This window comes from Anolis carolinensis, unplaced genomic scaffold (assembly GCF_035594765.1).
Source record: "Anolis carolinensis isolate JA03-04 unplaced genomic scaffold, rAnoCar3.1.pri scaffold_9, whole genome shotgun sequence".
Lineage (NCBI taxonomy): Eukaryota > Metazoa > Chordata > Lepidosauria > Squamata > Dactyloidae > Anolis > Anolis carolinensis.
The window spans coordinates 4,918,517-4,935,442 of NW_026943820.1; the positions used below are offsets into that span (position 1 = coordinate 4,918,517).

General features: G+C 38.0%; 1 protein-coding gene across 3 annotated transcripts; it reads left to right on the top strand.

Annotated features, from left to right (window-relative positions):
* The first annotated feature begins 2,832 nt into the window (after positions 1-2,832).
* gas8 (growth arrest specific 8) lies at positions 2,833-16,877 on the top strand. Of its 3 annotated transcripts, none has more exons than XM_062961706.1 (11): positions 2,833-3,012; positions 6,997-7,086; positions 8,139-8,336; positions 10,173-10,379; positions 10,552-10,606; positions 12,245-12,450; positions 12,738-12,905; positions 13,627-13,713; positions 14,299-14,508; positions 16,344-16,409; positions 16,557-16,877. In XM_062961706.1, the coding sequence occupies exons 1-11, from the start codon at positions 3,010-3,012 to the stop codon at positions 16,704-16,706; spliced, it is 1,440 nt and encodes a 479-aa protein (XP_062817776.1). In that variant the 5' UTR covers positions 2,833-3,009; the 3' UTR covers positions 16,707-16,877. The 3 variants fall into 3 exon arrangements, with proteins under 3 accessions (XP_062817776.1, XP_008121492.1, XP_062817777.1); XM_008123285.3 differs by having other exon boundaries at positions 2,834-3,012; positions 6,985-7,086; XM_062961707.1 differs by lacking the exon at positions 2,833-3,012 and adding an exon at positions 4,279-4,435 and having other exon boundaries at positions 6,985-7,086.
* Positions 16,878-16,926: the final 49 nt, after the last annotated feature.

Here is a 16,926-nt window from a genome sequence, read left to right on the forward strand (position 1 = left end):
ATTTATGGTCCACTTTTTCTCTCCACAAGGAGACTCCTATGTATATATTTTGGAAAACCAATAATAATAATGTTTATGATGATAATGATGATAATAATAATAATAATAATATATTATTATTATGTTTATTTATAGTCCACTTTATCTCTCCACAAGGAGACTCCAATTTATTTAATTTGGAAAACCAATAATAATAATGTTTATGATGATGGTGATAATAATAAAAATGATAAAAATGATGATAATAATAATAATATGTTTATTTATAGTCCACTTTTTCTCTCCACAAGGAGACCCCTATTCATATATTTTGGAAAATAATAATAATGTTTATAATGGTAATAACAATATTAATAAATTATTATTATTATTATTATTATTATTATTATTATTATTATTATTATTATGTTTATTTATAGTCCACTTTTTCTCTCCACAAGGAGACTCCTATCTATATATTTTGGAAAACCAATAATAATGTTTATAATGATAATAATAATTTATTATTAAGTTTATTTATAGTTTACTTTTTCTCTCCACAAGGAGACCCCTATTTATATATTTTGGAAAACCAATAATAATAATGTTTATAATGATGATAGTAATAATAATAATAATGTGTTTATTTATAGTCCACTTTTTCTCTCCACAAGGAGACTCCTATTTATATATTATGGTAAGCCTCTAATAATAATTATTATTATGTTAATTTATATCCTTGCTTTTTCTTTCCCTAAGGTGACTCAAAGCGGTTAACATTAAATGCATTACTATATAATTTAAAATATTATTATTATTATTATTATTATTATGTGTGTTTATATCTTGCTTTTTCTCTCTATAAGGATACTCAAAGCAGCTAGCAATAAAAGCATTACAATGCAATTTAAACTATACAAAATTAGTATTAAAAACAAATCAGATTAAATCCCCAAAGGTTTATACTGATTCATACATTTTATATTTTGGAGAGTCGACAAGGTTTACGAGTTTGAATGTAGGGTCCTAACTTTGGAAGCTAAGGTTCAAATAGACGCTCAGATATGGGAATATATTAAAGAGTCACACTCTCTCAACCTCAAGGGCAATGTTTACCAACCGTTCTAGTTTTTCCATAACTTGGATCAATTATGAATCAGTGCAGGAACTCAAGGCCTGGCCTTTGAACCTGTCTGTAGGAAGGAAATCCACTCCGGGTTTTACTTTGAACTTCAAAGGAGTCTTCTAAGGCGCTGAATGGCTGCTAGTGGATCAGGACCTTGGAAAGCTCCTTGAAGGTATGAGGTAAAACCCGGACTGGACTACCCACAATTCTGACATGGGGCCTATTAGTCAGTTATTATGCCTTTTTGTTTTGTTTTTGCACATAAGGAGACAAGTGAGAGGGGAAACCCAAATCTCAATATGAAATGCAATTATGTTTCATAGACGCTATATCATACTTTATTATATATATTATATATAGCATACTATATGTGTGTATGTATATATATAAAGCATCTATGAAAGATAATGGCATTTCATAGTGAGGCTTGGTATAATATATAATAAATGATTATAATATATTATATATTGTAACAATATAATATTATATATATATATATATATATATATATATTGTAACAAGTCACTATGAAATGCCATTATCTTTCATAGACGCTTTATAAAAGTGAGACTCAGTATATTATTATTATTATTATTATTATATATTATATTGTAACAAGTCACTATGAAATGCCATTATATTTCATAGACGCTTTATAAGAGTGAGACTCAGTATATTATTATTATTATTATTATTATTATTATTATATATTATATTGTAACAAGTCACTATGAAATGCCATTATATTTCATAGATGCTTTACAAGAGTGAGACTCGTTATAATATATAATATATTATTATATAATTTATTATATTATATATTATACCAAGCCTCACCATGAAATGCAATTATATTTCATAGACACTTTATAATACTTTATTATAATGTATTAAATACAATAATATTATTTGATATTGTAATATATAATAATACAATATTATTAGATATAATATATTATAATAGTATTATTAAATATGCTATTATATATAATAATATATATTATATATAATAAATAAAATATAATCATTCTTATAAAGTATTATAATGAATTATTAGTTTGCATATATTTTAGTTGATCATATATAATATATAATATTTTATTCTATATTATATATTGTGATACAATAATAACATGTTACAATAGCATATAAAATTATATTATATTATATATATTATAATAAATTATAAGTATGAATATATTTTAATTGATTTTCTATAATATATAATATATTATTATATATACTAATATATTGTAATACAATAAAAATATATTACAATAGCATATAGAATTATATTATATTAAATATAATAAATTATAAGTATGAATATATTTAATTGATTATCTATAATATATAATATTATATATAATAACATATTGTAATACAGTAAAATAGATTACAATAGCATCTAGAATTATATTATATATATTATAATAAATTATAAGTATGAATATATTTTAATTGATTATCTATAATATATAATATTATATATAATAACATATTGTAATACAATAAAATAGATTACAATAGCATCTAGAATAAAATTATATTATATATATTGTAATATAATATATAATAACAATATATTATAATATCAAATAATATTATTATATGTAATATATTATGACAAAGTATTATATGAAACATAATTGTGAGACTTGGTAGAAAATATTATTATATTATTACGTCATATATAATATTTTAAATAGTTTTGGGCATGAATCAAAGCCTGTGCCCATTGCAGGATGCAAATTATGTCCTTCTCCCCGTTGCTATGGGCGGGGCCTCGTTGCCAGGGGCGGGGCTAAGGCTCAGCAGACTCTCTCGCGAGATTTGGGCTGCGGTTGCTCGGCAACCAGGAGACTCTGGGCCTAGTCCTCTGGAGAGGCACTGAAGCGGTCGCCATGGTGAGTTTCTCCGTTGTGAGGGAGAGAGTTATTGCTGTTATTATGATGTAGGTTGTGTAAATGACCCACCTTAGTAGCTGAGAAAGTGACTATGACGTGGTTTGAGTGTTGAGAATACAGGGGAAGCCTCACTATCGATTTAATGCGGTTTAATCCCACTTTAACTGCTGTGGCTCCCTGTTATGGAGCCATTGGAGGTAGTTTGCATCTCTGGACAGAGACGGCCTTGTGAAACTACAGGCCCTTCTACGCTGCCATATAATCCAGATTATCAAAGCAGACAATCCAGATTATCTATTATTATACATATATATATACAATATAATTTACAATAATATATAATATTATAATATATTGTATATGCATATAATATTAATAATACTATTTTGTAATACAATATAATATTAATAATACAATATAATAATATTAATTATATATTATATATAACCTTTAATATTATTAATAATATTACAATATATATATATATATATACAGTAGAGTCTCACTTATCCAAGCTAAACGGGCCGGCAGAAGCTTGGATAAGCGAATATCTTGGATAATAAGGAGGGATTAAGGAAAAGCCTATTAAACATCAAATTAGGTTATGATTTTACAAATTAAGCACCAAAACATCATGTTATACAACAAATTTGACAAAAAAAATAGTTCAATACACAGTAATGTTATGTTTTAATTACCATATTTATTAATTTAGCACCAAAATATCATGATATATTGAAAACATTGACTACAAAAATGGCTTGGATAATCCAGAGGCTTGGATAAGCGAGGCTTGGATTAGTGAGACTCTACTGTAGTACAATATGGTAATTTATTGCTAATAATATAATATTGTAGGTAAATTTAATTTGTAAGCTGCTCTGAGTCCCCTTCGGGGTGAGAAGGGCGGGATATAAATGTATTAAATAAATAAATAATAAATAATAATAAACCTGCTTTGAACTGGATTATTTGAGTCTACACTGCCATATAATCCATTTCAAAGCAGATAATCTGGACTTTGTATGGCAGCATAGAAAGGGCCTATGACTCCCAGGATCCCATTGCACTGAGCCCTGACCATTCAAGTGGGGGCAAAACTTCATTAATTCTACAGTGTAGAGACAGGCAGTTTTGGGATTTGTCGTCCTTAGAGATATTTTAATACAACAAAGATGGACTTGGTGGATCCTGGGAACCAAATTTCAAAAAAGAAAAGAGAAACATATGTTTAACAGTGTTTTATCACATGTTTTAATGATATTGTAACCCTCAGGAAGAGGAAGATAATATTATTATTATTATTATTATTATTATTATCAGTATTATTATTATTTCATCCCATCTTTTCAAAGTCAACTTTAAACGATGAATTTTTGGGTTTTCTTTCTCATGCCATTGTATCTTGGCCCTTGTACTACCGGTACGTGTTTTGGTGTTTGCTTTTTATAGTGATGTATTTTGTTATATGCATTTTTTGTTGATGTGTTTTGACTTTTTATTACTGTTATTTCATTATTTTTAATCTTGCAGACTAATAATACAGTAGAGTCTCACTTATCCAACGTAAACGGGCCAGCAGAACGTTGGATAAGCGAATATGTTGGATAATAAGGAGGGATTAAGGAAAAGCCTATTAAACATCAAATTAGGTTATGATTTTACAAATTAAGCACCAAAACATCATGTTATACAACAAATTTGACAGAAAAGGTAGTTCAATACGCAGTAATGCTATGTAGTAATTACTGTATTTACGAATTTAGCACCAAAATATCACCATGTATTGAAAACATTGACTACAAAAATGCGTTGGATAATCCAGAACGTTGGATAAGCGAATGTTGGATAAGTGAGACTCTACTATACTATTATTATTATCATTATCATTATTATTATTATTATTTCATCCCATCTTTTCAAAGTCAACTTTGAACTATGAATTTCTGGGTTTGCATTCTCATACCATTGTATCTTCGTCATTGTACTACATTCGGTGTTTGCTTTTTATAGTGATGTATTTTGTTTTATGCATTTGTTTTGACTTTTTATTATTATTTCATTGTTTTTAATCTTGCAGACTAAAACTTAAAAAAACACACACACACTAACCCAGGCATGGGCCAACTTTGGCCCTCCAAGTGTTTAGGAATTGTGGGAGTTGAAGTCCAAAACACATGGAGGACTGAAGTTGGCCGATGGCCAGGCTATTTGAAAAAAGGCATTGTTTGTTTTTGGATGTTATAAATGGACCCATTAGAAATTCGTGCAGATCCATGGCTTATGAGGTTAGCAGTAGTCTTTGGATGTGGGTGAAGGAACTGCAAATCCTATCGTCCATGGTCCACCCTTCCCCAAACTTCACCAGGGTGTAACGTGGGTCATGGGGGGGTCTGTGTACCAAATATGGTACAGATCCATGGCTGATGGGGTTTACAGTAGTCTCTGGATGTGGGTGAAGGTACTGAAACTCCCATCATCCAGGGTCCTTCCTCTCCAAACCAAACCAGGGTCATTTGGAGGGGGATCTGTGTCCCAAGTTTGGTCCAGGTCTGTTATTGAAGTGGGTCGCAATGGTCTGTGGAAGCTGAAGCGGTTGAAGGTACTTCAAATCCATCATCAATGGTGATCCTCCTACAAACCTCACCAGAATGTAAAGTGGGTTTTGGGGGGGTCTGTGTGCAAAGAAGCAGGAAATCGCATTCTGTCGGGGGTGCTTTGAATGCGATTTCCTGCTTCTTAGCAGGGGGTTGGACTGGATGGCCCATGTGGTCTCTTCCAACTCTACTATTCTATGATTCTATGATTCTAAAGTTTGGTTCGGGTCCATCATTTGTCGGGGTTTCAGTGGTCTGTGGAAGTGGGAGTCAATAGGAAAGCTGTCGCAAACATACACCACTGCATACATGCGTTCACTTTTATAATACAGTAGAGTCTCACTTATCCAACATAAACGGGCTGGCAGAACATTGGATAGGCAAAAATGTTGGATAATAAGGAGAGGTTAAGGAAAAGCCTATTAAATGTCAAATTACTTTATGATTTTACAAATTAAGCACCAAAAACATCATGTTTTACAACAAATCAACAGAAAAAGCAATTCGGTGCACAATAACATTCTGTAGTAATTACTGTATTTACAAATTTAGCACCAAAACATCGTAATGTATTGAAGACATTGACTACAAAAACTTTGACTACTAATAAATTGACTGCAAATGAAGATAGAATTGCATAAAATTAACTTACAGTAACAACACTGTAAAAAGTTCAGTTCAGTTATGAAAGATAACTACCATAGAAGAGTCAACTGGACAATAAAACAGACACCGGAATACTTCAAAATCAAACTCTTCAAGAGGACAATGGGAAATCAACACCCATTTTTTGTCTTTTCTTCTGATTTTACTCAATCTTTCTGTCCTTTCACCTACTTATCTCCTTTATTTCCCCCACATTACCCCCCATGCTTTTGTTTTCCTCGCTTTTGCTGTAAATAACACTTGAAAAGCAATAAAAATCATTAAAAAAAATTCAGTCCTTGCTGCCTAGAGAAACAGCTGTGGATCGGGGTGGGAGGCAAACTGCGTTGGATAATCCAGAACATTGGAGAAGCGAATGTTGGATAAGTGAGACTCTACTATATACATAAAATATAGGTAGGTAGGTAGGTAGGTAGATTATCCTGCTCCCTTTAGAGTAGGCATGGGCCAACTTGAGCCGTCTGGGTGTTTTGGACTTCAACTCCCAGAACTCCTAACAGCCAATAGGAGGGCCAAAGTTGCCCATGCCTGGTCTACATTGCCAGATACTCCAGTTTAAAGCAGATAACCTGGATCTGGAAACTGGATAATATGGCAGTGTAGATTCATCCTGAGGGGTATCAGGATGGGTCCGTATTGTTTCTCTCCAGGCCTAGGACACAGTCTTTCCCTCTTTTCATCATTTTTTCTCTCCCACCTCCCCTTTCAGGCACCGAAAAAGAAAGGGGAGAAGAAAGGCGGCAAGAAGGGCAAAGGGAAAGGGCAGGCCCTGGTGGATGTCCTCCCGCCCGAAGGAATGACCAAGGAACAGGTGAGCAGCCGGAAAGGAGGGCAAGGTCTTCAGCGCTCCCTTTCTTTTCTTGACTACATTTTTATTCAGAAATGAAAGAGGGCCAATAAACAATACAAAGAAAGGTTTGCATAATGCTTAAACTACCACTAAATCTAAACCTAATACATCTCTTCACTGTTATGCTCATGCTAAACACAAATCTGCCAAACCTGTCCTACCCAGTCAGTTTAAACTTGTGCATTTTATCAGTATGTTTTGAGCTACATTTTAGCAGCATGTGTTTGTTATGTATACTATAACAGTGCTTTGCTCGCTGTTTTAACTATGTTGCACCCTGCTATGAGCTGCAAGGAGAGGAGAATAATAAATAAATGGTTATTACACTATGTAGCAAAATGTGAAATTTTTTCTGTTCCTGGTTTGAAAGTGTTACTTCCTATCTAATTGGGCGATACTTACTTTGGAAGAAGTTATTCTACTCCAGAAAGTTTGTTTTTGTGGCTGTCACAAACTATATTGAATTGTTTGAGACTCTATCAGATATTCATTGAAAAATTAGAGCTAAATGTGCTGTAGGGTGTCCTGCAAAGTTTCTGCAGTTTAATAAACCTTTTTCATATTTTTGTGATAGAACCAATTAGGAAATAACATTTATAACCAAGGAACAAAAATAGTGTTACATAGTGTTGTTATACTTATCATACAAACCTCTCATACTTACCGTCTTTTTATCTAGCTCTCCTTTTTTCCTACTCCCTTTGGATCAGTGTTTCCCAAACTCTAGTCTTCTAAATGTTTTGTACTTCTGCTCCCAGAATTCCTGAATATTGGTCAAAGACAACTGAGACTTCTGGAAGATGAAGTTCAAAACACCTTTAGGAAACACTATTTAACAAATGCTATATAATCATAGTTCTACTTTTCATCTAATCCACTAATTCATTCCACACACATTTGCCTATAGCATCAGCTTATGTGTCAGGCAAAGCACATGACCGGTGACGGTGTCAATGGCCTCCCTATCTGCCCCATCCCTGCCATGAGCTGACCCGCTTTTCTTGGTTCTGCAGTTGGAGGAGCACATGGGGAGGATCCGGGAGGAGCTGGACCGTGAGAGAGAGGAGCGCAACTACTTTCAGCTGGAAAGGGACAAGATCCACACCTTCTGGGAAATCACCCGGCGGCAGCTGGACGAGAAGAAGGCCGAACTGCGCAACAAGGACCGGGAGATGGAGGAAGCCGAGGAGCGTCACCAAGTCGAGATCAAGGTGAGGATGAAGAGAGGTTACATCCCATCTTTTTCGGCAATCTAATCAATTTTGAACCATGAGTTTTGGGTTTGCATTCTATTGCCACTGTATCTTGGTCCGTGTGCCATGTGTTTTGGTGTATACTTCTTATAGTGGTGTATTTTGATATATGTATTTTGTTGTATGCATTTTTGATGTGTTTTGACTGTGTTTTATATTGATGTGTTTTGACTGTGTAGTACCCTGCCTCCAGCCGTTAGAAGAGGCAGGTAACAAATACAATGTATTATTGTTGTTGTTGTTGTTATTATTATTATTATTATTATTATTATTATTATTATTATTATTATTATTATAAATTTTGCAGACTAAATCTTAAAAAAGTCACACACTAACCCAACAGATACCTACACTGATGCACACATACTAAATACACAATTACAGGAACAGATCTATGAAGCTCCCACTCATTCAGTGTTTTAACTCTTTTTTATGTTGATGTGTTTTGACTGTGTTGTACCCTGCCTCCAGCCTTTAAGAGAGAGAGGCAGGTATCAAATACAATGTATTATTATTGTTGTTGTTGTTATTATTATTATTATAATACATTTTTTAGACTAAATCTTTAAAAAGTCACACACTAACCCAACAGATACCTACACTAATGCACACATACTAAATACACAATTACAGGAACAGATCTATGAAGCTCCCACTCATTCAGTGTTTTAACTCCTTTTTATGTTGATGTGTTTTGACTGTGTTGTACCCTGCCTCCAGCCTTTAAGAGAGAGAGGCAGGTAACAAATACAATGTGTTGTTGTTGTTGTTGTTGTTGTTGTTGTTGTTGTTGTTGTTGTTGTTATAAATTTTGCAGACTAAATCTTTAAAAAGTCACACACTAACCCAACAGATACCTACACTAATGCACACATACTAAATACACAATTACAGGAACAGATCTATGACGCTCCCACTCATTCAGTGTTTTAACTCCTTTTTATGTTGGTGTGTTTTGACTGTGTTGTACCCTGCCTCCAACCTTTAAGAAAGAGAGGCAGGTAACAAATACAATTATTGTTATTATTATTATTATTATTATTACTTTAAAAACACATACTAACTCAACACATACCTACACTAATGTATACATACTAAACATACAACTACAGGAACAGTTCTATGAAGCTCACACTCACTGTCTTTTGATTTTAATTTCTTATTATCCTGCTATCTCTAGATACAATAGAGTTTCACTTATCCAAGCCTCACTTATCCAAGCTTCTGGATAATCCAAGCCATTTTTGTAGTCAATGTTTTCAAAACATTACGATGTTTTGGTGCTAAATTTGTAAATACAGTAATTACAACATAACATTACTGCATATTGAACTACTTTTTCTGTCAAATTTGTTGTATAACATGATGTTTTGGTGCTTAATTTGTAAAATCATAACCTAATTTGATGTTTATTCGCTTTTCCTTAATCCCGCCTTATTATCCAAGATATTCGCTTATCCAAGCTTCTGCCGGCCCGTTTAGCTTGGATAAGTGAGACTCTACTGTAATACTATATAACCATACTTCTACTTCTGGTAACATTCCTCTAATTTATATAACCAACAGTTGAAATTTGTCCCCATTGTTGCAACTTTTGGAGTTATGAACAGTACTGAACCACCCATATTTAGTTGAGTTTTGCCTTTGCAAATGGGTATCAATCAGATTACTGGTAACTTTCTTTTAGGGATTCTGGCCCAGTGGCTGTGCTAGATGACTAGATTCTAGCTAATCTTCAAAGGCACCTTTTCCTCGCTGTGGTTCTGAGCCCTGGCCTCCCTTTTGTCATTTCAGGTCTACAAACAGAAGGTGAAGCACCTTCTATACGAGCACCAGAACAATCTGACAGAGCTGAAGGCGGAGGGGACGGTCTCCATGAAGCTGGCCCAGAAGGACCACCGGTCCCAGGAGATGGAGCTGCGCAAGGACATGCGCTCCCTGAAGGTGGAGTTGAAGGAGCAGGAGCTGGCCAACGAGATGGTGGTGAAGAACCTGCGCCTGGTATGTCTGGAATGCAGACTGCCCTTGGGTTTTGGTTCCAGACCCAAGATGGAGAAGCCTGGAACTAAGCCTCACTCCTTTTCAGAACGAAACAGATCAGACTCATGAGCTCTGAGACCATGTCTGCAAGAAGCATCCCTAACCAGCCTCTTCCTCTTCTCTTTCTCTGCAGAAACAACAAGAAGAGACGACACGGCTGCGCAATGACTTCGAGAGAGAAGTAAAAGGTCAGTTCTAGCCTTGGAATAAGATGTCTGCACCAGGATGCCTCTTTCTTGTCTCCAGGCCCAGCAGGCCACCATATTTATTACCGTATTTACTCAAATCTAATGCTCATCTTTTTTTGACTAAATTACTCTAAATTAGATGTGCATAATACGGTAATTTTAGTGCTGAGCCAAAGCAAAAGGGAAAGAAACATCAGGAGCTGTACTTGGAGCTCCTCTTTAACTGTCATGACTCAATGCCATGTAATGCTAGGATTTGTAGTTTGGTGAGGCATCAGCATTCTTTGGCAGCCCCCATGAACCCATAGCATTGAACCAAGGCAGTTAAATTGGATTCATTCTGCAGCATAGACACGTCCCAAGGGTTTCTTTTGCATTGTTGACAGCTTTGGTGCTTCAACACTTTGTTTTTAAGGAAAGAATTCTATGCAGGCAGCAACGGTAATGCACACATTTTTGGGCCAAATTACAAAAAGTTCATTTTTGCCAGAAAATACTTTTTTTCAGTTTCAGGGTTTTGAAAATTGAGGTGTACATTAGATTCAGTGGTGCAGCAGATTCAGTAAATATGGGTATTTGCTTCTTCATTATTTATTAAAATGTTTTTATCTTGACCCTGTATAACAACATCTCAGGCAACGTCAGTATCGAACAACATAAACATTTTTGACAGAAAGGAATCATCACCATCATAATCATAATCATCATCGTATTATTGTTGTTGTTGTTATTTTTATTATTATTAGTTTCCCACTTTTTCTCTCTTAAAAAAAGACTCAAAAGCAGCTCACATTAAAACCAATACAATGCCATTTAAAACCTAAATATATAAATATTAAAATGGATTTAAATATTAACTATTAAAAGTAAACAGTTAAAACCCTTTAAACTGATTAAAACCTATTCATAACTAAAGAGTATGTTCCAGAATTTAACAACTGAAAATATTTTAAACAGGTTTTTTTTTTATAATTGACATGTACAGGCAGTCCACAAGTTACGAACAAAACAGTTTCTGTAGATTTGTTCTTAAGTTACATTTGTTTGTAAGTTTGAACAGGGACATTTTAAAAGTGTAACTCCAGCCTCTCTTATCTATATAAGCTTTGGATAACATAGGGAAGGGTTAACACACTACAGCGTTTGATTTGCTATCTGGGCCCCTGTTCAGAAAATTTCACTTCCCTTTCTGTCCCTGTGAGAATGGAATTTTGAAAAATGTGGCTTGTGGTGGAAACAAGGATTGGTGAGAGAGTTTCAGTGGAGACACATTTTCTCCATGATAATAACTCTTTCAGGAGTGAATTTCTCTTCTGAGGAGCAGATTTCTTTCACTTCCTGTTGTCTCACCCCTGTTTTTAACTAGGAGTCATTTGTAACTCAGATGTTTGTAAGTTGGAGACAGTATGTACAGATTTTGGCAAAAGTATTAGCCCCCAAAAGCTTTGATAAGGAACCATGTTTTAACTTGGCGATGGAATGAAGCCATCAACAGTGTCAATAATATCAGAGCTCCAGGGGAAAGGCATTCCAGAGCTGGGGTCCACGCAAGAGAAAGCGCTCTGGAAGGGCTCCCACCATGGCATCAGCTCCTGTTTGCTGGGACTGTTAAGCTTGCTTTTGCTGCTGCTTCTCCAGAGATCGAGGCCAAGTACGAGAAGAAGATGCGAGTGCTGAGAGATGAGCTGGACCTGCGCAGGAAGACAGAAATCCACGAGATCGAAGAGCGGAAGAATGGGCAGATCAGCACCCTAATGAAGAACCACGAGAAGGCTTTCAGCGACATCAAGAACTACTACAATGACGTCACCCTGAACAACCTGGCATTGATCAACACCCTCAAGGTAACTCCACAAAAGGAAGTATCAGGTAATAAAAGGGAAGGAGGGAGGAACTTTTCTTCTTTGTTTGGGGTGATGAATGTGGAGCTGTTGTTTAAGAGCAACTATTTCTTGAAGTTTCACCATCTGCAGTTGGAAGGTGGCGGACTCTCCCCCTTTGGAAGTCTTTAAGCAGAGTTTGGTGGGCATCTTTTAGCTGTGGGTCCTTGTATGGCAGAATTGGGTTGGACTGGATGGCCCTTGAAGTGAGTGAGGCCTGGTGCCCAGCTTTATTCTGCCTTGGAATACAGGAGCAAATGGAGGAGATGAAGAAGAAGGAGGAACATTTGGAGAAGGAGATGGCGGAAGTGATGCTCCAGAACAAGAGGCTGGTGGAGCCCCTGCAGCGAGCGCGAGACGAAGTGGCTGAGCTGCAGAGGAAGCTGGCCCATTACCAGAAGGACAAGAGGATGCTGGCGGTAGGACCCTTAGTTCAGCGTTCACAGGGACCAGGCCTGCCCTGCCCCCTGAATAACAATGATAATATTATTTGCTTCCTTTGTGTGCTTCCAAGTAGTGAAAGATATCTCTGCATTTATTTATCTATTTGCAGATTGATTTTTAAAGGCCACTTTAATAGTAATAATAATAATGCCAACTGCAAAAGGCCACCCTACTGGGATCTGTACGCATCATCCGAAAATACATCACACAGTCCTAGACACTTGGGAAGTGTTCGACTTGTGATTTTGTGATACGAAATCCAGCCATATCTATCTTGTTTGCTGTGTCATCATAAAATAATAATAATAATAATAATAATAATAATAATAATAATAATAATAATAATAGCCAGCATATAGATCTTGTTTGCTGTGTCATACTATGTCTTTGTGTCAATAATAATAATAATGATAATAATAAATCATCTTTATTTATACCCTGCCATCATCTCCCCAAAGGGACTCGGGACAGCTCACAGAAGTGCTGCTTATAAACAACAATACATAAATATATACACAGTGACCTAAGTATAAAAACAATGCACATAAATTACCTAATGCACATAATAGCCTGATTGAATGAATAGTTTTTCACTTGCTATCAGAAAATCACAGACTCTTGGGGACACAAAGGGACTTTCTGTGGGATTTTCTTGGCCCCAGGAATTGCTCTCAACCCCTTCCCTTCCCTGTGCAGAGCATCAGTGCCCGCCTGAAAGTCACCGAGAAGGAGCTGAAGGACCTGCAGTGGGAGCACGAAGTGCTGCAGCAGAGATTCAGCAAGGTAGGGAACAAACAAGGGCCTTCCATGAGACTGTGGCGGACCTCAGCATCTGAGAAGATGGGGTTTCGGTCAGCCTGGGGCCACAGTGGGGTAAAATACTTCTATCAAGGTTCTCCAGTCATTGAGTGGAGCTCCTTCCTGGGAAACATTTGTGTCTGGTATGTAATTCACTGCTTTGTGGGGTGCTTTTCTGCTTTGGAGTTGGCCCAAAAAACTTTTTTGTGTTTTGCTGTATGACTTACACGGCTGCTCCAATTTCCATTGTATCCAGGGGATGAGAGCTTGACTCGTTAGGACGACGGGCTCGTTTATACTTGGCTATTGCAGATGCTGATTAGCAACCTGTCATTCAGGGAGTGTCTGTAAGGGGCATGCCTTGAGGAAGATGGAAGGGGATCAGGCTTAAGGATAATAAGGGGAATGCGCAGCAAGTGTTCCTAGATGCTTGATAGGTCTCTTTTTAGACTGCAGCTTTCAATTGGAGTCCAGAAAATGATCTTTCTCTGGGCGTCTTTCACTGCTGTCTTTGACCTGTAAATATGTATATTTGTGTGTTGTGTGTGTGTTGCCGGTTGCCTCTGGCAGGTTCAGGAAGAGCGGGATGAGCTGTACCGAAAGTTCACCAAGGCCATCAACGAAGTGCAGCAGAAGACGGGCTTCAAGAATCTGCTTCTGGAGCGGAAGCTGCTGGGCCTGGCCAACATCCTGGAGAAGAAGGAGGTCCAGCTCAATGAGGTCCTGGCCGCTTCCAACCTTGACCCCGCCGCCCTCAGTATTGTCACCCGCAAGCTGGAGGTAGGCCACTTCCCATGAAACTATATCTAGATGGTTTTATTTACTCTTATAGTTATGTATGTCCCCTTCCAGCCAGTGGAAGAAATGGGGCTAGTCCAGGCATGGGCCAACTTGGGCTCTCCTACCAGGTGTTTTGGACTTCAACTCCCACAATAATTTGTGGAATTGTGGGAACTGAAGTCCAAAATACCTGGAGGGAGGGCTGAAGTTGGCCCATGCTTGGGCTAAGTGATCCTTTGTTTCAGGAGCCCTCCCATGCTCCAGCCCCTTCCCCACTGAGCCAGGTGTCCTGTTCAAGGGCGGCCACCAAGCGGTCAAGGGGACTGCGGACATCCCAGTGGCTTCTTGGCATGGAAATTTCAGCCTCTGGGGACCTGGGAAGGGGCTCTGCTTTCTGAGACATTCCAAGCCCTTCTGGCGCCAGTAACACGAGAGGCGCAGGGCAGAGGAGCCCCTCTCTCCCTCAGCTGCCTCCGCCTTGAGGCTTCCGCATTCCAGGGCTCAGCTGCCGCTGCTCAGGCACAAAGCACCTCCGCAAGGAACTTCCTCACTCCATTGCTGTCCCTTACCCCCAGAAGTCTGGCACCAAAAAAGGCAGCAGTCCCCCAGCAGCAGAGAAGAGATTGGTGCCCTTCCGCTATCCCCTTCCCCTGGGAACCAAAGGAACTTTCATCTGCTGGGTCAGATAGACACATCTTAGAAACATGCCTTCTTTGGACCACAGTTCCCAAAACCTCCTGCTGTCCCTTCTAGCCATGGATGCTGGGGACTGTAGTCGAAAAAACCTGTAATCTAACTTAGAGCTGTCAAACCCATTTTCATCAACCTTATTATGGTTGCCTTCAAAGGGCTGTTGAATCCACGGATGAAGAATCCGTGGAGACAGAGAGAGGACCAACTGTAATATATATTTTTAAACATAGTTGTCCGTGCTCTTTACTTTTGAGTTCCAAGATGTTATGGAATGACAACTCCCATCCCTTTGGATTATTTGGGGATAATGGAGACTGCAACCCAGCAGCACATGCAGCTCTGAGGTTGGAAAAAGGCTAAAGGACATTTTAAAGTCAGGCATCCTACCCAGAAGTCTTGTATCTCAATTCAAAGCCCACAGAGTAAACCGCAGACTTTTAGATGTTCCTGTATCCCAACTGTCATCAGCTATAGTCATGATGTCTAATGATGAGCAATACAAGAGTTGTAGATCAGCATCACCACCTTCACAATCGTGGTTGGTGGGGACGCGGGAGAGGGCCTCTTCCATGGTGGCTCCCCGGCTCTGGAACTCTCTCGCCAGGGAGATTAGGCAAACCCCTACCCTTCTAACTTTTAGGAAGAGCCTGAAAACTTGGCTCTTCCAACAGGCCTTTGGTGCTCACCCCTATGCTTAGGGTTTGTTTTGTGGATCAACAAGATCTCTGTTGCACTTTACTCTATTCCTTCAGTTGGAAATAGTTCTCATGTTTACCTCATCCCAAGCCCCTAACCATGATAACAGTCTCGGGTTATTTACTTCACTGTAAGCACTTTTTCCGGCTCAGTTCATTTTTATGAGCTTTCCCAGGTTTTTATCTAACTATGTTTTATTGCAATTGCGATTTCAATATGTTTTATAGATTTGCTTTTATATTGTTGTGCCTTTTATCATGTTTGTAACAACCTGGGCTTGGCCCCATTTGAGCCGCCCCAAGTCCCTTCGGGGAGATGGAGGCGGGATATAAAAATAAGGTTATTATTATCTGGAAGAGGGCCACATAAAAGGACATGGAGGGACAGATTCGTCTCGGGGGCCTTGAGTTGGATACATGTAGTCTAAGCCAATCATCTTTTTTCAGGACGTGCTCGATTCCAAAAACAATGCCATCAAAGACCTGCAGTACGAGCTGGCCAGAATATGCAAGGTAAGAGCCACAGAGGCTGGGGAAGGAGCCATTTCTGTCTCCAAAGGCCTATTAACAGGCCTCATTAGACCTCCAGACCTTACTCTGGTGTTTATATTTGGGGCGGTTCAGTAATTATAACCGTGTGTGCTCCACCTCTTTCTGCAGGCGCACAACGACTTGCTGCGGACTTACGAGGCCAAGCTAACGGCCTTCGGGTTCCCTTTGGACAATCTGGGCTTCAAGCCAATGGAGACCTCCGTCCTGGGCCACGCCTTGGGCCAGGGCCCCGCAGGGTTCGTCTCTACTCCCACGTAGCAGAACCAACAGGCTCGGTCCTTTGGAACAATGGCAGCTGGAGACCCTGGTCTGGAAGAAGAAGAAGGCAGAGGCAGAAGGAGGCAGAGGCTTTGGGCCAGTCCTCCAGTCAGGAGCCTACAGCCTTTCTGTGCATTAAACAGGCCCTGATTTATGAAGGGGCTTTTCCTACCTGGTCTCAGGTGTCCTCCTCCCCTGCGTGAGCTCCTGACATCTTTTG

What these genes read in the sequence shown, in the direction of transcription:
- gas8 (XM_008123285.3), top strand. An exon ending in TGGTGAAGAACCTGCGCCTG is followed by an intron (nt 10,380 to 10,551) that starts GTATGTCTGGAA and finishes CTTTCTCTGCAG; the next exon opens with AAACAACAAGAAGAGACGAC. An exon ending in TGCAGCAGAGATTCAGCAAG is followed by an intron (nt 13,714 to 14,298) that starts GTAGGGAACAAA and finishes TGCCTCTGGCAG; the next exon opens with GTTCAGGAAGAGCGGGATGA.